Source organism: Microtus pennsylvanicus, chromosome 4, assembly GCF_037038515.1.
Source record: "Microtus pennsylvanicus isolate mMicPen1 chromosome 4, mMicPen1.hap1, whole genome shotgun sequence".
NCBI classification, from domain to species: domain Eukaryota; kingdom Metazoa; phylum Chordata; class Mammalia; order Rodentia; family Cricetidae; genus Microtus; species Microtus pennsylvanicus.
Window position 1 is genome coordinate 60,854,181 of NC_134582.1, and position 25,353 is coordinate 60,879,533.

General features: G+C 42.3%; 1 protein-coding gene across 1 annotated transcript; it reads right to left on the minus strand.

Annotated features, from left to right (window-relative positions):
* Nucleotides 1–450: 450 nt before the first annotated feature.
* Dsg4 (desmoglein 4) lies at nucleotides 451–22,605 on the minus strand (the record flags this gene model as incomplete). Its single annotated transcript, XM_075970878.1, has 15 exons — nucleotides 451–1,221; nucleotides 3,775–3,983; nucleotides 5,221–5,284; nucleotides 5,422–5,561; nucleotides 7,462–7,767; nucleotides 8,495–8,713; nucleotides 11,110–11,249; nucleotides 12,457–12,728; nucleotides 14,599–14,784; nucleotides 14,972–15,106; nucleotides 15,362–15,528; nucleotides 17,393–17,537; nucleotides 17,859–18,014; nucleotides 21,043–21,174; nucleotides 22,525–22,605. Coding segments are annotated over 15 exons (3,123 nt in total), but the record flags the coding sequence as incomplete, so codon positions are not given.
* Between the last annotated feature and the right edge of the window lie 2,748 nt (nucleotides 22,606–25,353).

The window sequence follows — 25,353 nt, forward strand, 5'->3', positions numbered from 1 at the left end:
CACTGAACTACACCTGCGGTCCTAAAGTAATTTTTTGAGACAGGGTCTCACTATATAGCCCTGATCTGAGTTTTAAGAAATAATCAAAATGTTTCTTTAAAGAAAATTATAGGAATAAGATGCAGATAAAAGTTCACAACATCTTTCCAAAGTTTTTGATTCGGTCATGGAACTTACAGGATTGGCCCCATGAGCTGTGTGCTACTTGTTAGACAACACCTACAGGATATAGCACCTTTAATTCTAGGGGTAGTTTTGGCCCATTACTGAGAACCTGAAAGAACTAAAGAGGCTTATCTAAAGTGTATAGTCATATTTATCCTCCAAAAGCTGTCATCAAAGAACCCTGTTGAACCTAGAATATGTGAATGTTTGCTGAATGTTAAAATACTGAATACAGCACATTAAATATCTTTGATGTGCATGGAGTACAAAATCCCCATGAAGGACTCACTGTTGGGAGTAATGTATGTTGCTGTATCTCGTTACTCGATGTTGAGATGTTACCGGGGAGCTGGAGCCTATGGTTTGGCTTATGTGAATGTCTGGGCTCACCATTTGCGTCACTTGAATTTCTGGCCCTACCAAAATCCCTCCACTCATCATCTGTCCCATACAGGCTTCCGTCATGTTATTGTTGCCAATGTCAGGCATCCCAGGGCTAGCCACCACTCTCTCAGCGTAGTATACATTGTGTGTGTTGGCTAGCTCAGCAGGCACACAAAGGTTCCCTTGAACATCATAGACAGGCGCCATTACGGTTTCGGTCACAACTACATTGGGTGGAAGCTGAGAATCAAAAACAATCGTCGTTGGCTGCACACAGGGGTCAGCAGTGGTATAGGTCTCAGTCACTATGATGTCTCCATGAATCATGGGTTCAGAGGCTGCTTCCATTTCTGCTTGGAATTCAGCCTCCGAGAGAGTCATTCCTGAAGATTCGTTGACGAAGTAGTTAGGCCCGAGCAAGGGGAGGTCAGTACTGATGGGAATACAGGCCTGGTGTGAAGGGAACGGCTCGATTTCTGTGTCCAGGCAGATTTCGGCTAGAGTCCTGAATTTTGGATCTAAAGTCTCCATGTAGCTTTCATCCAGGTCATCCACAATCCAGCTGCAGCAGCCAATGGAGCCCACAGGAGACCCCACTCCCTCGTGGTCGTAGATGAGCAGGCAGTCGTTGGCTGGCCGGCCTTCGTCTTCATCCGCGTAAGCATATGCTTTCTGAGAGGGGAGGGGAGACAGGGAATTAGAGATTTCTTTCCTTTACAACAACCTACGAAGAACAATGGCAATGTTCCAGAGACTTCTGAACTAAAGGTTCTGTGGACTAAATTGAGAAATAAAACAATACTTGGATGCGTTAGTACGTTATTTTGTTTTTGAATAGAGATCATTGTTTGTGTTAATGGGGCATAGAATTTGAGGAATATGTGTGAATCTCTCTAACTGGAAAATTAATAAATGACGTGTTTTGAGTTAGATAATATTCAGATCTTTTGGATTTATAGTTCTTTGCTTCTGAGGTGACATAGAAATAAAATGGGTTTAATTATGTTCAAAGTATTTATTTTTAAATGTTTTTACACTTATACATTTATTTATTTGTTTGCATGCATGTGTGTGGGCATAGAACTCATATGGAGGTCAGAGGACGACTTTCCTATTGACATGCAGATCCTGGGAAGGAACTCAGGTTGTCAGGTTTGTCATCAAACACTCTTACATGCTGGCTCAATTTGCTGGTCTCCAGATATTTATGTAAAGAGAGACATTAGATGAATTTGGAGCAAACACACATACAAAGATAGAAATCTCTCTAAATGCCAGACTTTCTCAGAATGTTCTTGAAGGTCTGTGTGACTTAGTCACTCAAAGATGATGTCAGGTTTGAGTGATGGCCCCTGTGGCATTTTTCAAATTACTATTATTGAGACAGTCTCACTGTGGAGCTCCCTTCTCCCACTAAATGAGTTAGTGTATGTCATCACCCCTCAGATGATCCGGACTTGCCTGGATGACTAGGTAGCGACTGCAGTAGATGGTCTTTAATATATAGTTATGAATATAGTTATAGAAGGTCTTTAATATATAGTTATGACTTTCTGAATGACCTAAAATATTTCTGGATACATAGAAATTGAGCTTACTTATTGACTAAATTGATTAGCAGTATGGATCCATTATTAATAACCAATATATTTATATGAATCTTACAATAGTATTTAGCTACTAGATTTTTGCTTATTTTTGATAATTTCATACATGTGTATCAAGTATTATGATTGGTTGCCCTCATTACTTTCTTACCCCCTTGTCTTCCTAACTAGTCTCCGTGCTGCTTTCATGACTTTTCTTTTCATTTACCGAGTTGGGGTTGCTTGCATCAAGCACAGGTAACGACGGTGCTATTTAAGGAAGCGCGGACTACTCACTGGTGAGAACATAACTGAGGAAAATGTCCATTTTCCCCTCTGCTGGCAGCCATTAACTGCCGACAGCTCTTCAAGTGCCGGTGGGGCCTTGGGGGTACCTCCCTGTCCATGATGGAATGTTGAAGAGCCTGGTCTTGTGCACAGATGCATAGGTGCTGTGTGTAGTTTAAACCACAGCATCTTCAGACTTTTTCTTTCAAAGAGCAATGGAGAAATTTATGTATTAGCATTTGAGGAATATTTTAGTCTAATAACAAAAATGTATTGCTAATCAAACAAAATAAAGTTCTCAATATGAAAAATTATTTACTCTTTTAAAATTTTTTCTTAGTTTTTTATGTCTATGGGCATTTTGCCTGCATGTGTGTATGTACTGTGTGTATGCCTGGTGTCAGAATAGGGTGTCAGAAACCCTGGAACTGGAATTAGGGATGCTTGTGAGCTTCCATGTGGGTTCTGGGAATTGAACTCAGGTCCTCTGGCAGACAGTCAATTCTCTTAACTGCTGATCTAGCTCTCTAGCCCAAACTTATTTACTACGTATAGTGCCCTGCTAGACCAGCACAGTTTCCTGGCCCATTTCTTTGGCATTCTGGTACAAACATATGGGCCCTAGACTGAGAAGAGGAACCCTGGGTTCCTACCTGTTAGCTTTTATCTATCACCAAGTTGAGATAATGCATTATCGAGCTTTAAATCCCTTTGCTCCCAGTCCTGTCATAATAATAATACTAATAATGGTAATAACAACAACTGCTATTATTTTTATATTCTTATTATTATCATTATTCTGAGATAGATTCTATCCCAGGCTGAGTTAGAACTACGTAGCTGAGGGTGACCTCAAACTTCTGATCCTCCTGCCTCCACCTCCTAAATGTTAGGATTACAGGTGTGTACCCCAAAGTCTGGTTTGTGATGGGAATTGAACCCAGGGCCTGTGTGTGCTAGGCAGATACTCTACCCACTTAGCTGTATCACTGCCCTGTCCTGTCTGTCCTCTCATTTCATTGGATCCACTTGGAGAACAAGAAGGGCATCCTAGAGGACATTAATGCAATTTTAATTTTCTTTCTCAGCATTCATTTGCTCTGTGTCGTTATGGCAACAAAATGGCGAAATCAGAAGAAAACAGAAGGGAAGATGTTAAGGAAAGGGAAGCAAGAGATGATGGTCTTCTCACAATAGTTAAGTGTGAAACACTATTGCATATTGACTTTATGTCTTTTAAGAATTTTAAAATTCATGATTGGGATAGGGTTAAAAAGCAGCCAAATGTATTTTTAGTCCTAGAGTGATACCTTCCAAGTCTGTGTGTATACTGTCTGTGTGTAGGGCTTACCTCGGAGAAGTAGCTGTCCAAAAAGGCCATGTTCATGCCAGTGTCTTGGTATTCCCGAAGCGTCCCTATGGTTGAGCTTCTCTTCCTCAGGGTCCCTGCTGCTGCTCCAGCCACCAGGCCTGCAGCTGTCCCAATGCCTGTATTGAGCTCCACTCCTGACACACCCCCTTCCACTGTTCCTCCACCAGCATAAGTATTGGTGTAGATTTCTGAAAAGACAGGGTGTTTCCATGACAATGCCCAAATTACCTGGATGGCTTATCTTACAACCTCTTCCCCACCACCAACACAGCACAGAAGTGGTTCTAGAAGGACAGGCAAAAAGTGGCCCCTTGCAGAATTCCCAGACTTGACAAGAGTAAGTGATAGTGGAGGAGACAGCTGTGGTACACGGCTCATTCTCATGGACACAACCTTGGGTATTTAAAGACACAGAATGCAGAGCCAGCTGCTGGGTTTGTCTGTGCAGGCGCTGCAATCCCTATGTCCTAGCCCACTTACGAGGGCACAACCCATGTCCTGAAGCAAGAACTAGGCTGCTCCCAGCAGCCAAATCTCCGGTCCTCATTTGCACATGCACTGGAGAGCTGACTCACCTGGGGACAGCGCATATTCTTTGCATGGAAGTACCAGGCTTTAGGTACTAAGACTAAGATTTTTCATCTCTGAAAAATCTCATGTCTGCTCTACAGCTGGACAACACCTCTTGGTTCGCTCATTCCCAACTGTGAAGTACTTCCAAGTACCCTGAGCTGCGTGGGACTGCCGACATAGGGATCGTGTAAGACACTGGCGTGGGAAAGCTCGTATGAACTAAAAAAGCGTTCCTCAGCTTGTTGTTCAAAGAACACATTTGTTGCTGTTCTTCTCTTCCCTTTTCTCCAAATAACTTTTATTATAGATAATCATTGCAGTAACCTGCACCCCTTTCCAGGCAGTATTCAAATCATATACACAGTAGCACACAGGAAAATACATATATACGCACACACATCATACCTATCACCTGCATGTATGTATATGTGCGTGGTTTTAAAGAGGTCTTTAAATCATGCTGCATAAAGAATTTTTAAAGAAATCTTATTATACAGAATTACAATTATAGTATCAGTTGTTATGTAACCTTCATTTTAAGGAGAAGGACCTATGCCCAGAGAGGCTGGGTCTATTAAGGACTTCTTACTAGTAAGTGGCAGAACTAGGAAGAAAATCGCAAATATGGTTTCAGACTCCGACTGTTAAGTTGCAGCATTTTGAGTTGCTCATCTGTAACTTCAGATAGAAAAGTTGAGTGGTCGCCCCAGACATGTCATTTACCCTCTGAATGTAATCTCATGCAATGAGATTCACACGCATGCTAATGTGTAAGGTATTTTCACTTGAAATTGGTTTGATAGAATAATTTTGTAAATCATAGAAAGGAAAACAGAATTGGTGTCAACTGACCAGAGGAATCAATGCGGTCTTGGGTATTAGAGGCTGTCATGGGTACACATATATTGGACACATCCTGAAAGAAAAGAGATTTTAAGATAAATGTTGCATGTTCTTCATTTAAAAGCTGAGACTTTGCTTTTGCCTTGTACAGAACCGTCGGGGCTGACTGAATTCCCGCTGAAACCCCGCACGTCCGTGGTAAGCACTCACCCTGTCTTCCGGATGGGCTCCCTCTATTCGCCAGGGCTGCATTACTCCTTCGCCTCCCTCGGGCACAGGCGCAAACCTGGTCCCCAGGCCTTCTGGCTGTCGTCGCTTGCAGCAACACATAAGCAGTAAAAGAGGAGACACTGGCCAAGAAAGGGATGAGAGTCAACCTCAGCTGCTCCCTTAGGAAGTCACATATTTTGTGGTACTATAATTGGACCGGGGTAAATATAAAGGCAACAGTGTATCAGATGCCCCCTCATCAGAGAAACAGTGTCAAATGCAACCGTCCATGTTTATAGATACAAACATCAAACCACAGGGAACCTGAGAGCTAGAAGTGGGGAGGGTGTGGGGCTCAGCAGTCCAGAGTTTACTAAATGATTTGAAGGAAGAACCAATTCTCCCTGGAGTCCAGGTTTTCTGAACCAACTGATGACATATTCTGACTCAGTTCTCTGACTCCTAGTCTCTCATATGCGTTCATGAAAGTCTGCAGGTCTATGGGTACCACGTATCTCCTGACTGAGTATACACATGGATGGTCCTCAACTTATGACAATTTCCCATGTGACCTCTCAACACTAGGAGCTTTCAGAAATATTATAGAGCCAATAGAAAATGCATTTCGAAATTTGAGTTTGAACCTTTCCGATGCAAATGTTGGTAGTGGATTTTAACACCCAGATAGTGAGGGCCTAAGGTGACAATGCTTAGGTCCCATCTTGGGTTATAACTCAGACACGAAACCCTGTAAGACCTCTCGGTAATTCTTATGTGTGTGTGTGTGGTTGAGAACTACTGATTTGAAGTAGTTTATTACAACTGCTAAGATTCCATATGCCGGGTAAGATGCTTTAGGTCAGGTAATAGACCATACATTAGGAAAGATGCCACAGGTCAGGTAAGATACCATAGGTCAATTAAGACACCAAAGGCCAAGTTCTGGGACACCCCCAAAGGCATTTTGAGAATCAGTCAAGATTTTTGTGTAACCTTGCAAATTCATAGATCATTTTAAGAAAGTCTGCCCAAACACCAGATGTTATTTTCTTATATTTCCAAATGAAAATGTTTTAGTTTGTGCTCATTCACAGATACATGTCAACAGCCCAACTTAATGAATGAACTTAATCATGTTGATTTAAGAATCCAGTGTTGGATTCCCAGTGAAGTATAAATACTTTAGGGGCAAAACAAAATACAATATTGACTTCTCTTTTGAAGACCCTTTGAAGAAATAAAGCACAGGGAAAGACAAGCCTCCTTTTGAGAGTTTGGCTCAGCGGCTTTGCCATCCCTAGGATCAGGGTCTTTGGGTAGATTCTGTCGCTTCTTGAACTGCTTCTGCCTGGATCCTACTCTACCAGGGGAGCAGCTCACCCGAGGGCTCAGTAAGCATTCATTCCTTCATCGCCTGTGACCGGAGGAACACTTACTGCTACAGGCATGCTACAGAAGTTCCTCCACACAGGCCCTCAGCCTACTGCTTAGCTTCTCTACTCCGTCCTCCATGTGCTAAGCCTTCAGTGTTGCCACCCAACCTATTGTTTGTTGTTTTCTTCGTGCTGAAGACTGAACCCAAGGTCTTACTTATTAGTGACTTGCCATATCCCACTGGGCTCCACCTCCATCCCCTCTGTTTTAACTTGGGCTGCTTCTTTGTCCTCAATTGCCTTTTAGGTTTAATCCCATGCTACACTGTTCTGAAAAAATCCTCAACTTTCAGGGCCCAGCTCAAGTCCACTTCTGTAAAATTTTCCTCAACTCCCCTCTTTTGAATTTCTTGTTCTTGCTTTTCTGCTTTGAAGCATTTTGGTGAGGTTTCTGTTGTAGGACTTATTTTATATGCGTGTAGATTATACCTGATGATTTGCATATGTTTCCAGTCTGTATGAAGGCCACTAACCCTTGGTCTTTGTGGTTATCATTATCAAATAGGTGCAAGCCTTTGTCAGCCCCAAGATGGCTGCAGATACCAGTAAGCAATGGCCAAATGAACTTAGTTCCTGTGTGTCCACAGAGACTATTTATAGTACTTACAGAGAAGCAGCAAGAGGCCCAGAACAATCATGCCAATCCCCGCGGGTCCAAGTCTGACATTCGACTGTCCAACCCCATCATCAGTGACAGTCCCATAGGTGTCATCCGTCACCCAGGTGCCGTCCCCATTGTAGATGCCTGTGGTGCTGGAGTGCAAACACACATGGAGGTCATCGCAAAAGCAGGCATCTAGCAGGACAATCTGCGGCAGCTCACAGGCTCTGTTGTGACTGTCCGTCACAAGAATGGGGATTTGGTGCGTTCCTGGAGATAGGGTCTGTTCAGTCATAAGGATGGCAGAGGTTTCTGAAGAACAAGGAAGACACAGCAAACACGTTAGAACTCCTTGGGAGCAACCCTCTCTGACACCTGCAGCAGATTCAGCTCTTCTCTCCACATTATGTATCTAATCCAGAGCTGAAGGCTGTGCATATGGGCCAGGGCCAGATCCCATAGCTGTCTCCCTTTGTGTCGGTTACCCTTGTCCCCAACTGTAGCATGCACTGTCACAAGAGCATCTCACCTTAGTAACATGTCTCATGGTCTGCTCAACCATTTCTGCAATATTTGGCAGTTTAGATTTCAACTTTTATCCTTACAAATAAAAATGAACTCACAGCTCATTATAGAAACAATTTCATTGGTGAAGAGAAAGCGGGTGATTTTCTACAGGACACAAGGATTTCAGAGACATTTGTGTTTTTGTCTGGATTTATAAAATGCAGGGAATTGTGACCGTTGCTGATTAGTCAAGTAATCTGTTTATCTCAAGTGATCAAACGTTGATTTACTGCCTACTTGATGATGGTTAATTAAATGGTGCTTACACATTATGGATTATCACTGCACTACTGAAATCTTTCGACTTTTTTTCCAGGCATATTTTCCCCCAAATATCTAGTATAAATTGATTTTTCTTTTAATGTGAGTATGCCATAGAAAGAGCCAGAAATCTGTGTTTGACTACCTGACTAGTTATTTGTTCACTGCTTCGCTCTGGGGCTTCAAGGGGAGTAACTTTCACTCCACTTACCATTGATTGATCGGATATGCCATATGCTAGCTGTGTCTGATGGCTCATCGGCCACACAAAAGGTGAAGGGAGACCCGAAGGAATGATCACTGACGTAGATCCTGACAGACGAAGCATCGACGCAGACACTTCTTCTTTCGGTGTGAATGACTGGACAATAGTCATTGGCGTCGGGAACCTCAATGCATATGGTTCCCGTAGCTGTTCTCCCCGAGCCATCTGGAAAGGAGAGCATCATGGGAGTTAAGGTAAGCTGTGTTGTGGGAGGGGAGAAGATTCAATTTCCCATCCCACAACGATGCCACAGGAAGTATGGACAGTGCGAGTGATGTGCGAGGCGGGACGGTTTGTGCCTGCTTGGGTCTCTCTGGTCACTGTGGCCCCTCCAGCATCCTTTCAGCCTTTCTCGTCTTTTTACGCTCTGCTCACTCTCCCGAAGATGGAGATGGGAACTGGCATGTCCTTCAAAGAACGTTCATCCTTTGCTCCTCTCATCCTGCCCTAACGAGGCGGACTCTATAGCTGCGGTCAGTCTCCCTCCTCAGGGTTCGACTGATTCTGTGCGTGTGTATTCAAAACTGTGGTGGGGGAGGGGTTGAATAATTGCTTGTATTTTTTTATTCAGTTTTCTTTGTTGGTGAGAATTTTAGTTTATTTCTCTCTGTAATGACATTTCTAGGGACAAATATCAATTTCCTCTCTAATCTACTTGAAACAAAGCATTGGTCAGTATAATGTATTAGAAAAAGTAGTGGACCAAAATTGGGGCCCGAGTGCAGGCTACGTCCTACTTTAAGCTGTGTTCTAGTGAACAAAGTATTGCTGTTTTTACACTGCAAGGAGCTGCCATTTTCTCATTTGAAAATTTAGATATTACCCTCTCTAGGTTAACCCGATAAATCATTTTATGTTAGTACACTTATTTGAAAGATAATATTCTGCTGCATTTCTTTATTTGCCTGTGGTAGAAATCAGGTCATCAGACTTGGTGGCAAGCACCTTTACTCACTGAGCCATCGTGCCTTCCCCAAAGGTGTTTTTGTGTACTTAAGTGATGGAAGGTCAAGAGCCTGTCTTTATCCCATGTGAGTATGATCACCACAGGACTTTCCAAAGTGTCTTTTATTAGAGGCACATTATAGTCTCCCACAGTTGGCTCTATTTGCCACTCTCTGGAGCCAACTTGTGGCCTTGTGATTTGTCGCCAGAGCTGAAGCTGCTGTTTTGAAAGCTTGCCCTCCAGTGCGTCTGTCTCCTCCCTTGCTGTCTACATGTCCCGATTCAAAGCCAACCACAGGAAGAGGAGGCTCTGTGCCTACATGGATCCTGTGCTTAGGTGAGAAACGCCAATCTTCTGGCACATTCAAAGCCAACCACAGGAAGAGGAGGCTCTGTGCCTACATGGATCCTGTGCTTAGGTGAGAAACGCCAATCTTCTGGCACATTTTGCTATCATGTTTTCCCTTCATTCTTGTGCTGTAATTATCTTTTTATTCTACTTATTGCTGATTTTCATTCATGACCAAGGTATGATCAACATGCTTAGATTCTGTTTCAAAACAACAACAACAACAACAACAACAAAAGCCTTCCAAAATATTGGCTTAAGTAAGCAAGACAATGTTAGGTATGTAGCAGACGTGAACGTTAAGAGACATTCTTAGGATGAGACTAACATTTGTGGCTCATTTCTTAGACCTTATCATGCTTTTGGGTTTTGAGCTTCCCTTTGCTCAATCACCTTTCTCTCTGGACACTGTGAAGGCCAGATGTAGCTGTTCACTAACCTACCACCTCTGACTTCACCTAGGTCTTTATCAGGAAGTTTACCTGGCTTCTTTCCTACTGACTTCACTCTGTTTTCTCTGTGGCATCTGGCTTCCTAGGGACTGTTCTCGAAAATCATTGATTGTTGACAAATAACAAACCCCTGTTGTGAGTCACCAAAAGGAAAATATCATAGATTTTCCCATGAGAGAAGTGGCCAAATCACAAATTAATTCCATGCAGCCTTTGCATAAAGATGGTATAATATAATATATAATCGATTTTTTTGCCAAGAGCATTTTACAGTGGACAGTGTAATATATTTTTTAAGTAACAGGCTGGTTTCTCACCAAGGCTCAATTCTGGTGACTCTGAAGTAAGTATACTCTCAGGCACACTGCCTCCCACCAAGGTGACCCTGTAGTGATCTTTGGCACAGCTTGTAATTCTGACTGTGAAGAAAACATTCCTAGCATGCTCCACTTAGTGACATTAGCCATACTCAAGCTATGTGGTCATAAGAAGAAGCAAACTTTTATTTTATATATATCCAACTTTTATGGTTTATACTATAGAACTCATATGATTCTGTTTTGGGACTAAGTGAGATAAATTATGGCTTAAATATAAATAATGGGTACAAGTGTAAATGAATTCTGTCTATTTTTTAGATTTGGTAAGTTTAACTCTTAATCTAACATGTCTAAAATTTTCTGTAAGCTTTAGCATACCAGAAAGCAATAATTTTTGATTCACAGAACAGATTTTGGCTCAACATTAGAATAGCTGTATTCATAATAGTTCATATAATAGTATGAATCATATTAAAATATTGAAAAAATTCTTACCATCTATAGCCAGGATTTCTGCTGCATATATTCCATCAGTAATGTATTTTGACTTCGCGTCAAATTCTCTAGAAAACTGTATCTCACCAGTCCTTGAATCAACTTTTAACCAGCTGCCTGCATCATGCCCTATGATATACCTGTTTTTAAACAAACAAGTTCATTGTTACACTTCCGTGAAGTTAGCATTTCTAAATCACATGAGAACTGCAGTGCAATGGGCCCACATTGTGTATGTTTGATTCATCACTGTCTTAGCTCACAAAATGTGAGCGCTTGTGTGTGTGTGTATGTGTGTGTGTATCTATTCCACTGAGAATCCAGTATTAAATATATTGTTATTAGGTTGACAATAAAATTTACTTCTTCTTCTAGATTTTTGGTTTTACAGTAAAATGTATGGGTATATCTCAAGCCCATTTATTAATTAATGATACTGTTATAGCAAATACACTTTCTCTAGTTTGAAGAACAAATATTATTTCTTTTCAGGCATGGCAGACTACTTGCTGACTGTAGGCTTGGGATAGGCTGGTTTCAGATTGTCTGTCTCCTCAGGGACTTGTGGAGACAGATCCGAAGGACTTGAGCTGAGATGAAGAACGTTTGGGTCTCTAGCAGCTGAGATCACACACCTTCACTTCCTTCAGCTGATCCCCCAACGCTTCCCCATGCGAGCAAACTTTAGAAGTTTGCTGCAGAGTCAATTAGATTACTAAATTGGTATCTGTTCACTCTGAAAGTGCTGGGGAAGGAAAGGAGCTGCAAGAGACGAGAGGGGGAGGGAAAGACCATTTCTAGTGATTTATAGGATCTCTTGCTCTTGTGTGTAGTCTGTACCCAGTGCCCCTAATGTGTTCTCTTTTCCTGCTTTGCCTCGTGATGCTCACATTTCTGAAACACGTGTGTTCCGGTTTCTTCCACTATTTTCTTTTTTTTTCTTTTAGATCAAGCAGAGAGTTGAAACTCATCTCAAAGATAGCCCCAGGTTCTCTGGGAGCTGGCGGTGACTCACTCTTTATGGTGTGTTACTGCCTACAATATGACCTAAACCGGCTTAGTTCAGGGTAGTACAGCCGACCTCAAAGGATCAAAGAGACTCTCCTGGCAACACTGGAAGCTCTTTAATGTTGCAGCCACTCCCCAGACGCACTTACGCTATAACCAGCTAGAGCTCCCATTGCCACTAACATGTTCTCCAGTTCCAGAAAAGCGCCGAATGCTGTCATAGTCCCCTAAAACAAGCAAGAGAAAAACCTCCATCCCCCGAGTGCTACACCAATTCTCTACCACACTCCACATGAACGAACAATGGCCACACAAACGGGAGGAAAGTACTTGTCATACCTGACGTTTGTTGCAGTGTTCCCTGTGTCCGTATCTATGGCTGTGTATGTGCCAAGTACATAGTTCATTAAGGAGTCTCCCCGGGTTCCTTCTCGGAGACTAAACGTCATGGAACTCGGGCGAAAGGTGGGTCCTTCGCGCACATTGAGAACCTGGATTCTCACGGGGGTGGAGTGCATTTGGAATTGAGACACCACTGAGTGGTGAAATTCAGCTTTGTTTCTTACTCCAATGCTGAGGTAAATATTCGGTACTTCTTCATAATCCAGCATCTGAAATGATGGACAGAAACAGTTTTGAACTAGCAAAGGGCTCTCTATTGAAGGAGGATGTATTATAGTGGACATAGATCCTTTAAGTGCTATTTTCGTGGGTGGCTTAGGTACACATGCGTGCCTGAGGTGATATTGGATGTCTTCCTCTGTGGCTATCCACCTTATATACTGAGGCAGGGTTTCTCTCTGAGCTTGAAACTTTAGCTTGCCTTGAGAACCCCCAGTCTCTGTGATCTGTGGTTTTGGATACAGGTGGTCATCCATGCCCAAATGACTCTTTTGTGAGTGCTGGGGATTTAAACTCTGGTCCTCATGTTTTAATGGCAAGCGCTTTACCAGCTGTTCCATATCCTTAGCCCAGCGCTCCCTTAAGCTAGAATAAGAAATATGATGAAGAGGCTATAGACTAGAACAAAGTCCTGTAACCATGCAATTCTGACCCTTTCGTTGAAATAATCTTAGTCACATAGTGTGTTTTTGCATGTGATCACTTAAGACTTTTGCACACGTGTAGGTCAGCTAAGTTTATAGGGTCATTTGTTATTTGTTTCTTTTTGTTCTCTATGATGCTGGGAATAGAACCCAGGGCCTCGAACATGGTAGATGGGTGTGCTACCACTGAGCTGAATCTCCACCCTTATGTCTGTGATTTACAATTGAGATTATAGTTTGAAGCCTTCAACATTTTACATAACAAAATCTAAAATGAAAAATTACACCTCTTTTTATAAAAATTAAAAAGTAAATCTGGAATGGATCAAAATTCACCCACAACTACTGACTGAGCAATTAGGTCCCAGACCTCTTTTGTAGAATTCATATCTGAGACTCTCTTTAAAGTAGCAATGGCAGAATAGAGGAGACAGTATGTATGATCTAAGCAAACATATGGTTATGAGTTTAGATGATGTAAACAATTCTAAAAATATCATGCTATTACAATCAGCCTGATGCTATAACTTAGTTGCACTGGGTCTGGTAGACCAGATGGCTCCTTTATTAGGCACACTGAAATCAGTAAATGCCACACCCTGAGAAAAGCCACCTTTGAGCGAGTTTTCTGCATGAAAGGTGAATGCAGTCTTTTGATCCAGACTGACTGATGTGGGACCATAAAAGTTTACAAGAGAAGAAGCTGTTGTAGAAGCAGGGTGTGCTGGGCAGTATTTGTGAAGACTGTTCTAGAAGCTAAAATAAGCAGCTTGGGCTCTTTCTTGAATCCTGGTTTACCGTCTCCAGGCTGGGATCCTACAGATCTGTTTGGATTCTGCCCTTATCAAGTGCCACCCAGGAGAAACGAGACAATTTGATCTTTGACTTTCTTTCAATTTTTTATAAAAAGAAATTACAGATTTTCTGCCCAGAGTGGTGTGGGTTAGATTATATCATTATATCTGGAGTAGAATATTGTAATGCTTAATAAAGACTAGGGTTTGCTATTTCCATTATAGCACAGAAATCCCACCGAGAGAACCCCAGTGCCCCTGCTGGCTGCATGAAACCTTTTCAGACTAAACTGGTTGAGAAGAACCTCACCTTTTCATCTCTCACCAGCACCTCGTGTTTATCCCACCTCGACTGGGCCTTATATCCCACCCAAGTGTTCCTTTCGTTCTACGAATGGACATGCTGTTTACTTAGAGAGCACTTTCTTATTTTCTCACCGTCACTGAGTGCTATGAGAACAAGGTAGCCTTGTTCTTCTTACTAACAGATATTGTGTTGCTAGCCTGGAAGCCTCTTCCATCACAGTCAGGAAATTCATGGATATGGACAGCATTCAGATTCTGAGCTTTTTGAAAGCATAATCGGTCTAAGAATCACTTTGAGCTTCTTTGGAAGGAAACCGTAGGAATCCCATGCTTACCTTGACCACTTTCAAAATGCCTTCATTGGTTCGTGGATCTGTTTGGATTTCAAACCAGTTCCCATCGTTGCCAGAGAGGATTGAGTATTCTGCCAACCAGTTATCAGTGCCTTCTTCATCAAGATCAATTGCTTGTAATCGTATCAGTTCTGAGCTCAAACAATTTTCTTCAATACTTGCTGAGTACTGGAATAAAGGGGTCAAGTCTATGACATGAATTTTTAAAAGAATAAAGATATTTATGCTATCATAAAGAAATACTAAGGCTTGTGTAATAAAGCTGTGTCTCTCTATATTGTAGCAGCCAGACTTCTGAATAAACGTGAAGGCAAACTACTGTCAAGAAAAAAAGATCATTAAAATAATGACTTACTGAAGTTTTCTCCAAGATGGGGAAATTATCATTGACATCCAAAACCTTGATTCTGCAGTCACACTCGGAGGACAGCCCATCTGTGGCTCCGTCCCGATCTGAGCCCCTCACGAGCAGATTGTACATACTGTGTTGCTTAATCAGAATGAAAGACAGCTATAAGGCTTAGGTACTGGGACTGTGACCCCAACACAATCCAATTCCATTATTTGTTTTTTAATAGATGCATAAAATGAAATATTTATCACTAATCATTTAATTTTTATTAAAACTGACTCAAGCATTTTTCCTTCCCTCCTGTGCACTGGACTAAGGTCATGCACAAATCATTTTAACTTTGTTTATTCGAAACCAAACCCTCTGTTATCAGTCCTTCAAAGAAGGCTTTACCTCTCTGTCAAGGAAATTGGACATCGTGCGGACTTCTCCGGTGTACCTGTTCACCATGAACATGGGTGCGCCAGCAGGCTCCTGGGAGATGATTTTGTAGGCGATTTTAGAATTCAAGTGATTGTCTTCGTCTGCATCCGTGGCGCTTAACTTTACCACCAGCGCATCTACGAGTAAGGGTGAAGGTGGAGAATGGTTGGGATTCTAATCCATCAAGTCATTAGGTATGAAAAGAGGGGTAGGTCTTTCCTTGGCTTTCCCTAAGTATTCCTCCAGAGTGTGTTACTGTAGCTCACACCAGGGAGTCCCATCACCCACACTGGTGGTTACAGAAATAACAGTAGTTCACATATGAAACTCTTGACTGTTTATTCTTTCTCTCTTAATGGTAAGTGAGTAGCAAACTAGCGGTCTTTAATTTTTGAAAAAGTTCAGCAGACTATCATAAAGCCAAAGGAAGTGATTTTTATCAGATTTGCTTTTACCATGGCCTTATGAAATTATTTTATATTGTTTAATTAAGAAGTTGATGACGTAGTTAAATTCAATATTGTAATCATTTATTACTTATACGCATGAATTTTTTTTGAGACAGGGTCTCTCTACAGAACCCCAGTTGTCCTGGAACTCATTATATAGACCAGCCTGACCTCCTACTCACAGATCTGCCTACCATTGCCTCTTGAGTGCTGGAGCAAAGGTGTATACCATGACACCTAGCAAATATGTATAGTGTTAATTGTCACTTGTAACAGAATTATGACTGTTTGCACTTGAAGATAATTTATCAAAATAAAAGTTATACAGTTGTGAAAGTGAATAATTGATCAGAGAAAATATAAGAAGTTCTTCATTATTCATGTGGAGAAAGAATGGGCCTTGTGGCCAAGTCCCACTGTTATCATCCACAGGATTGATTTTTCCAGGATTGGCAGATAGTTCGCCTCCCAGACCTAAAAGTGAAGACCCCACTGCAGAAAATCTTGATGCCCTTGAACAGGTAAGGCAGGGGCACCGGGACTTCAGAGTTTATGAAGGTGTGTCTGGTCTTGTAGGTTATTGTTTAGAAGCTGTGCTCACAGGAGGAGGAGGTGGTAGTAACACTGGACTGGTTGTGGTTTTCTCCTCTTCCTTCACCAAGACTGCTCTGAGGAAGTTAATAAGGAAGCTAAAGTCAGAGTCCCTCCTGCCCCCTCGTGTGCCCCTTAGTGAAATCTTTCTGCCTTTCCATGCCTTCTTATTGTGTATGTTCAAAACTCTTGTGTTTATCTGCCTTTCTCCCCAGCTTTGCTAATACATCATCTAGAAAGCGTTTTGAGGTATAATGTCAGGTGCAGAATTGAAAGGTTAAGGAATATTAGAGGGTTGGGAAGAGGTGGAAGTAGGTAGCGTGGGAGGAGAGGAAGTAGCAACATCAGAAAAATATAAAAGTAAGAAGGAAAGACAAAGAAAGCTAGGGGAGGCACTAGACTTGGAATTACACAGTATGAAAAGACATGGGAGAAAAAGCAGAAAGGGAGGAAGAGGGAGAGGGAGACAGGGAGACAGAGAGGGAGGGGGGAGAGAGAGAGAGAGAGAGAGAGAGAGAGAGAGAGAGAGAGAGAGAGAGAGAGAGAGCAGAATGTCACTTGCTGCCTGAGGACATAAATACTCTCCATTGTGGCTCTGATGGAGACAGCACCTGCATCCTAGCTCTGTAGTGTGGTTCAGCTATGCCCGCTCCAGGCAGAGATCAGAATGGAGTCTGTTGTGGTTTTGCATTTTTTTTTTTTAGTTTTTCTCATTCAGATTAAGTCAGTTCACCCATTTCCGAGAATGATACTGAGCACTGGCTCAATTGCACGTCTAAGAGTCATCTATGAATAAGAGGATATCTAGCATTTTAACCATATATGTTTGCATTTGAGTTGTGTTAGAATGTCTGGGGTTGGCTTTTTGATTTGTGAGTAAGCTGGCATTTCCATCTTTCAAAGCCCTTGTGTAAAAGAAGTGAGCAGATGCAGTGAGGTAGAGAGGTGGCGCTCCACTCACTGGCGTCGCTGTTTTCCTCAATGGTGGCTGTGTACACATTCTGAGTGAAGACCGGCGGGTTATCATTCACATCCATGACTTTGACTCTCAGCTCCAGGGGCCTCTCTAAGTCTTCCCCTCGTGAGTTCAGAGCGCGACAATGGATCTGTGCAAGGTCAGAGAAAAATTGTCTTTCTCCATCAAGGCAGATTAAGCAACATACTTACAAACACACGAAATGTGCCAAGAAATAACATTTCCCCCCAAATTCAGAGTATATTGGAGCTTAGCGATTGAAATATCACTTGGTCATAAGCAGGTACAATAAATACATGGCACACCAAGCAGGCTCTCAGATTTCTCATTCCTTTCAGTCCTTCACTTGTTTCATTCTATTTTCTTTTTAATCCACTGACTCGATTTACTTTTTTTTTTAAAAAAGGAGAAAAAAAACCAGCACAAACAAATAAAAGCTTCCGGGACTCACCAGGAACAATGGGGTTATCTCTCTGTCCACCACTGAGGTAATGTTAATTTCCCCAGTCCGAGGGTTGATGGTGAACACTCCATAAGGTGGCCGATCAATCCCTGCTCCAGAGATTCGGTATGTTATCCTCTGGTTCACTTCACAGTCTGATCTAATCTGGAAGAGAAATGGCGATGACTGGGATCTAATTTGGGTGCAGTGTAGTTTGGGATGGGCCATTGTAACCAATCTTCTCCAGGCTCTATACTATGGGAGCATGATGACATTAGCTCATAGGCTCATTACAGAATTATAAGAGAGAGAGAGAGAGAGAGAGAGAGAGAGAGAGAGAGAGAGAGAGAGAGAGAGAGAGAGAGAGAGAGGCTGTAGGAAGATGTGTGCCTTCTCAGTCCATGAAAGCTGGAGACCTCTTACTTCTGGGTGTCTTGACCCTGGACCTTCACCGAATTCAAGGAGGAGGGTCCGCCAAATCCCTTCTTTATAGCATTAGAACACAGAGCAAGTGTTAGCAAGGGTATTGCACTGTGTTCAAAAGAGAGGCATTTTCTCACTGACGTCTAGAGCTGAGGAAAACTTTCCTGATATTGCTCCCATTTGATTCATCGCTAGTTACAGAGTTGTTACATAACTCATATTTAAAAATTCAGCTTTCTTTGCTTTAGGGGAATTCCTAGGTCTCCTCCTATTAAACAAGATCTTTAGAGTTAAACTAATCAAAGATATATTCCCAGTAGACTTGAGTCATAGTGTTTTGGTAACAAATCTTAGTATTCTCATCTGCGGTATACAGGTAAGATTCCAAAACATAAAGAGTCTAAATTTATAATCAATAGAAATTAAACTAGTAAAGCAAAATCCATATGGCATATTATTAGCTGTGCTGTCTATTGGCATAAAAGTGACAAAGTAGATTTACAGATATGATATTTTTGTTGCCTCCAAACACCACATTTTTTTCTCCCAGTGTTCCTCATTTACATATCATTTTAAGTCTCATACTCAAATATAACCAAAGTAATATTAATATAAACCAATTTTTAAAAATTATCAAAGAGATGCTGGGAATGTTGGTCACTTGGTAGAGTACCTGCCTAGCATACATAAAATTCCCAGAACCACATAACACTAGGCCTCATGCCTGTGATTCCAGCTCTGGAAGGTGTGGAGGCAGAAGCATCAGTATTCAAGGTCATCCTCAACAAGTCTGAGGCTCACCTAGGCTATATCAGACCCTGTTTCAAATATAAAAGCAGGAGAAGCAGGCTGGAGAGATGATTTGGGGATTACTTGTGTGTATTGCTCTTGCAGTACAGAGGACCAGGATTCAATTCTCAACACCCATTTCCAGTGGCTTGCACTTACCTCTAATTCCAGCTCCAAGAAGTTCTGATGCAGATGGCTTCCATGGGCATCTGCACTTGTATACACACACACACACACACACACACACACACACACACACACACACACACACATGCACACTTGCTCACATGCGCACACACTTATTTAAAAAATAAAACAAACCCACTAGAGATTCGCTTACTTTTGTCAGACTCTCTATGCAAACAAATTTAGATCATTGACAGTAAACATCAACTATGTGTGTACTTTATGCACATCGTCACCAGACAGGAATTGTACACAAACTCTCTCTCTCTCTCTCTCTCTCTCTCTCTCTCTCTCTCTCTCTCACACACACACTTTCCCAAATACACACCTACTTTCACAATAATCATCTACACTTTCTCTCATGAATACCCTTTTCTAATACACACTCTCTCACACACACATAATCAATCTCTCTCTCTCTCTCTCTCTCTCTCTCTCTCTCTCTCTCTCTCTCACACACACACACACACACACACACACACACAAATGTAATTAAAATTTCTCTGTAAAAAGAGATTAGGGCTTAGAGATTTGAGTTGCATCAAATTTGTCTTTTTTATTTCTAAAACTAACCAGTATGAAAAACCCTTGACATTGGGAGTAGGTCTCCCACTGTGATAAACCTGTGACATAGAGAGGGAACACAGAACCCAGTAGATGGACTCTATCCACTCACGGTGGAGAGCCACGTCTATCTTTCAGACTGGCTTACCACGGACCTTCTGTTGTGTGTCAGTCCCCACCTTGGGATAGTTAAGAGTGTTCTGGGTTGGGAATATGTCCCAGTCAGTAAGTGCTTTCCTGGTAAGCATGAGGACTAGCGTTTGATCCCCAGAACCCACATTGAAGAAGTTTGGGCATAGTGACATGTACTTGTAAATTCTGGTCCACAGCAACTGGAGACAGGTTGATTTCCGAGGCTCACCGGCCACCCCGCCTAGCCTAATTGGTAAGCTCCAGGTCATTGAGAACAAGCTGAAGATCACTGAGGATACAGCTGAGGTCATCTAATGGCCTCCATAAACACATTCCCACCTATGCATGTGTACCCATACACATGAGTGCATCTGTAAGCATTCTGCATTCCACACACATTAAAAAATAACGTCTGAGCAACATAAGTCAACGACAGTATACCATTCCTTTAAATCTCTTTGGGAGGCCGAAGCTGCAAATCCTTGAAACTTTCTAGAGCTTTCGAACTAACTACAAATGCTTCCGTGTTAGGAGGCCCCTCTGGCTGGTTAGTGATTGCAGTGGATGGCCTGGCAGCTTTTTTCAAAGCTTGAGGACGTGGGGACTCCCCCCTCCTGACCCTTGGTGAAACTTCCTGCTATCTACCTGCTCTTATCTGGAAAATGTCCCAGGGCAGGGAGGACTGACCTTATCTGAAAGCTGTTTCTAAGCCGGGATGCCTGAATTATCTCTAGGGTGACCCTTTGCACGGTTTCCTGCTAGAAGCCTCCCCTGCTGTATTTGTGTAACTAAGACTTGTGCTAGGAGCTTTGCTTTAGGACCCTGCTGTCACAGAAAGTCTTCCCTTAGGAGCTTGCCACTTGATGCAAATTAGTGTTTATCCCAAGGACTCCCTAACCTATATTCCTTATACTCTGGAATAAAGCTGAGCAGATTCCCTGAAGCTGTCTCCACGAGAGCTGTCTCCTACCCAAAGCTTTCTGAGCCCTGTTTCCAGCTTCTGCTCCCTCCACCCTTGTGGACCAATGCAGCCAACAATCCCAAGGAAGAAGCACTTCCTCTAGGAGCTCTGGCTACCCCTGCTTGCTCCATCACTCACTCTGGCAATTGGGTTCCTCTTGGAGTTGTCCTCGCCCTCCCGACAGGCGGCGGCAAACTTGATCCACTCCCGCTTTTGTCTTCTGACCGTCTGCCAGGTTGTGGTGCCGTTTTCAACGTCTAGTTCTTTTACCTAAAGCAAAAACAATGGATGTTTCTCATAGTGTTTGGGTACCTTGTGCTTAGACAACTTATTGACATTGTAAGATGTGTCCAGAGGAAATGCTAAATTGAGGATCAAAGGAACCGATTCTCTTACGGATAATTCTGGACATAAACCTTCCCACCCCTGCCAGTGATAGACATAGAATGGTCTCATGTTTCTAGAAGATCCTATGGGAACAGGTCTCCTTAGCTGTGCTTGGTGCTCTGCAGCTGTGCTGTGCCATGTGGCGCCTCGCTTCTTCAGTGCATCTCCCTCCCTAGGTAAAGACCTTGCCTGCTCCACCCTACCTTGATCTCTGACTGGGTTCTTCCCATCCCTGTCACTGCTCTATGTGAATGTGTTCCATGCAAAACAAAGGAAGGGATTCTTCTCTTCTGCTGATAAGCAGTTTGCTGTAGTTGAGATCTGTGGGTGGTATTGTAAATTAGAAAGCTTCTAAGCAGCTCTGGTGACCATCCTATGTGCAGCTCTGTCATTTCCTGAATATTTTGGCTGTATCTTGCTGGATGTTTGGCCTTTCATGAATTTTATGTTGCTGTTCACCAAGAATTTGACAGTGCCAAAGAGTCCAACAATTTTACATCAATTATGAACACACATATAACCATGTGTAAAGGCATAAAATGTATATTTATTTCTCGAAGTCTTAATGTCCTTATTGGATCATAGATGATCTTGTTTATTTAAGGCCTTGAATGCTGCTTTTGGAGAAAGCAGATGCCTACAAGAATAAAGCTTGTCATTTCAAGAACAAACGAGTTTGTACCTCCCCCATTTTAATCCCATTGTCCCATGTATCTATTTTTTTGTCAATGTCCCTTAGACATGACTTTACTTTCTTCAGTGACTTGAGACAATCCCAGTGAAGATTTCCCAATGGTTATGGGTTTAGGAGGTACAGACCCCTAGGCTGACTTTCGCCCCACTCTGAATGGAAGTAGATTCTCTGCCAGTCTGTTGAGTTGCAATTTAGGGATTTTTAACTTTGCAACTTTCTTTCATTTGCAGGGCATCCGTAGGACCTTCTCACTGACATCCCTCTTCCTTCTTCCAGGGCTTCGCTTGTTTGACGTAAGTTGAGAAGTCTACAAATAAGCTGCTAGCATAGTTGGATGAGTGGAGGTGCAGTGACCTCAAGCTCTGGAAACCATGTCTGATACGCATAGTCGTCAGGATCTAGGGATTTCCTACTGTTATTTCAGGTCAACTCAGGATCTATCTTCTACCTTTTGTCAAGATAACTATAGTTGCTAATATTTTAATACATGATGCATCTTAACATCCATTTTCTTTTCATTTAAGTCATGCATACATTACCTCAACAATGAATTCACTGTTCACTCCCAGTACCACCTGTAACAGAGGGCAAGACATTAGCATACATTTGTATAATTTATAAAAAACAGAATTATAAGATTATGATATCTTTCATCATTTAAAGATGCATATGCAATCAATAATGTAAAATACAATTGACAGTAGAAGATGAGCAATGCAGAGCTGCTTTCTTATCTTTAAAAGTCTTCTGAGCTTTACAAGAGCACAAAAAGAGAGCTCCTGAGCTGAGGAGATGACTCAGTAGGTAAAATGCTTTCTGTGCAAGGATGAGGCCCTGAGTTCAGAGTCCTCGTACTTTCTGTGAAAGCTAGACACAGTGACAAGAGACCTGTAACACCAGTCCTAGGGAGGTGGGAGTAGATTCCTGGGCTTGTAGACCATCTAGTCTAGCCACAAGGGAGAACTACAGCTACCATGAGAGACTCTCTCTTGAAAAATAAGTATGTTGACACCAGATTTCCATATATGCTTGCATGTGAGAATGTATACACACACACGCTCAGTCAAACATACACACACACACACACACACACACACACACACACACACACACACTTGTGTCTCCAACATGATGAGTTTGGAAATTAGCTTCACCAGAAACCCTAACAAAGACAAATAAAAAATAGGAAACTGCGATTTGTACAAAGACTATTATTATTCAGAGTTGAAGGAAATATGAAATGTAAAATGACATGGTTTAAGAAAACAAAAGAGCACAGTTGTAACTGTGAACTATTGTTTCAGATCGTGAGAGGCCAGCGGGGCTGTGTGAGGTCCTGTGTCAGAAAAGAAGATAAAGGAAGGAAGGCAGAGATCAGAACCTGTGCTGAACGCATCTCTTTTTATTTTGGTGCAAGGAATACAAAGGCAGTGGTGAGAGCAGAGGGAGGAGGGGAGGGGCTGACACAGGAACAGAAAGGAAGCAGAGTGAGGAGAAGTTAGACAAAGCAGAGATGTTTAATGACCTTGGGTCGGATGGAAGTCAAGGAGAATGGGAACTGGGAAGATCTCGGGCTCTTGAGGCAGGAGGTCATTGTTGACTTCTGTACAAGGTGTGTGTTGGTTTGCAAGAGTCAGCAAAATGTTACTGAGGAGGGGAAGTTGCAATGGTGGATTAGAATTTCAACAAGTTGTCAGGTAAAGGAGACTTGGTCAGTTCACAGGTTAATTAGATGGGAGATTTTGTTGTTGTTGTTGTTGTAAAACCAAGACCAAATATACAGTCAATAAGGACAGGAGAAGGGTATTGTGGAGAAAGAATGGTAGGAAGAGGAGGAGGGGTGGCGAGAAATAAACAGAAGAGTAGCTAGAGATACGAGAAAGAAAGTGGAGATTGACGAATTGGAAGGGCAGGCAGTCTGGGGAGGCAGCTCAGGGGAACAGTGCCTACTCTGTGTGCTTTTGATGTCCTGGTTTCTGTCTGTGACATCATAAAGAAAACCAACACCAGTGTGAAATGTGCAGATAAAACAGATACTCGATTATGAGAGCCAACATCTACCTGGACTGGAAAAATCAATATACACGGTGTATATATGGCATACTATGTTATAATGATGCATACATACATTTCATATAAAACATGCTATTGTTTTGGGAATATAACTCAGTCATTTGAGTCCAAGTGCTCAGGCGATGGATACAGGAGAATTGGAAGTTCAAGTTCACCCAGCCTACATAGTGAGTTGGAGGCCAACTTCTTATGATACAAGTAAATGAGGACTGTATCAACAAATACATTTGTAAAACAATGAAAGAATACAGTAAAAATAGGAAAACATTATGTAGAATAATTGGCTTAGTTTCACATATCATTGTGTTCCAGCTTTTGTGGCGAGCAGGGCATAGAAGTTCTAAGCATACTGCAGCAGTCACTAGAGGTCTATGATGTAGAAGGAGACATGAAACTAAAAGAAAGAGGTAGGCCTTTTTGGCATTCTTGAATTGGAAAACGTTTGAGTTCAAAAACTTGGAAATAAGAATGGGGTTATAGCCCAGTGTTAGAATATTTGTCTAACATCTTCAGGACCACAGGTTTGGTTTCTAGTAAACACACACACACACACACACACACACACACGGGAAAGAGAAAGACAACCACTATCCATAGCTGATGAAGAGTCCATGGACACGCAGGTATAAGGAAGAACAGAATGAAGAGAATGGGGAATTCTTTGTTGTTTTGTCCAGAACTCGGCAATCTATGAGGGGCTATGGAGACTTTGGGGGTGTGGTAAGCTGCTGTCAACTCCAGCTAGAAGAGGAACTCAGGAACTGGGAGAGGGAGACAGTTGACATGGACACAGAGCAGATTCTGACAGGCGGGAGAGCGTGCAGGCGGAAGAGAGCACAGTGGGGCTTGGGATGGCAGAGTCCAGAAGAGCAGCAGAGGTTGGAAATCCTCCAGTGGGGGCACTGAGTGTCCTCTTCACTCCCGTTCTCCTGCTCACGGGGCTCGTTGGACACTAGGGAGAGTCCAGGCCTGTGGCAGAAGACAGGATTTAGTGGAAGACGCCATGGTTTAGCTGCAGAGAATCATCTATTTTGTCACATGATCTTGACTCAAGGTTAGAGCTTTTTGTTAGCAAAGGAGATTATTCTGGAAGGTATAAGGAAAAATCAAGCAGAATCTTACTATTCAGAGAGCAACAATTTCCCTTTGGTTTTTTTCCAAACACATAATTATACAATCATAGTTGTTTCCATCAGAAGAAAGTATACACACACACACACAATTTGCTTTTTGTACTCAGTGATTGCTGTGGTAAGGGCCCACGGGTAAGGGCCTGTGTCAGTGAATACTGTAGG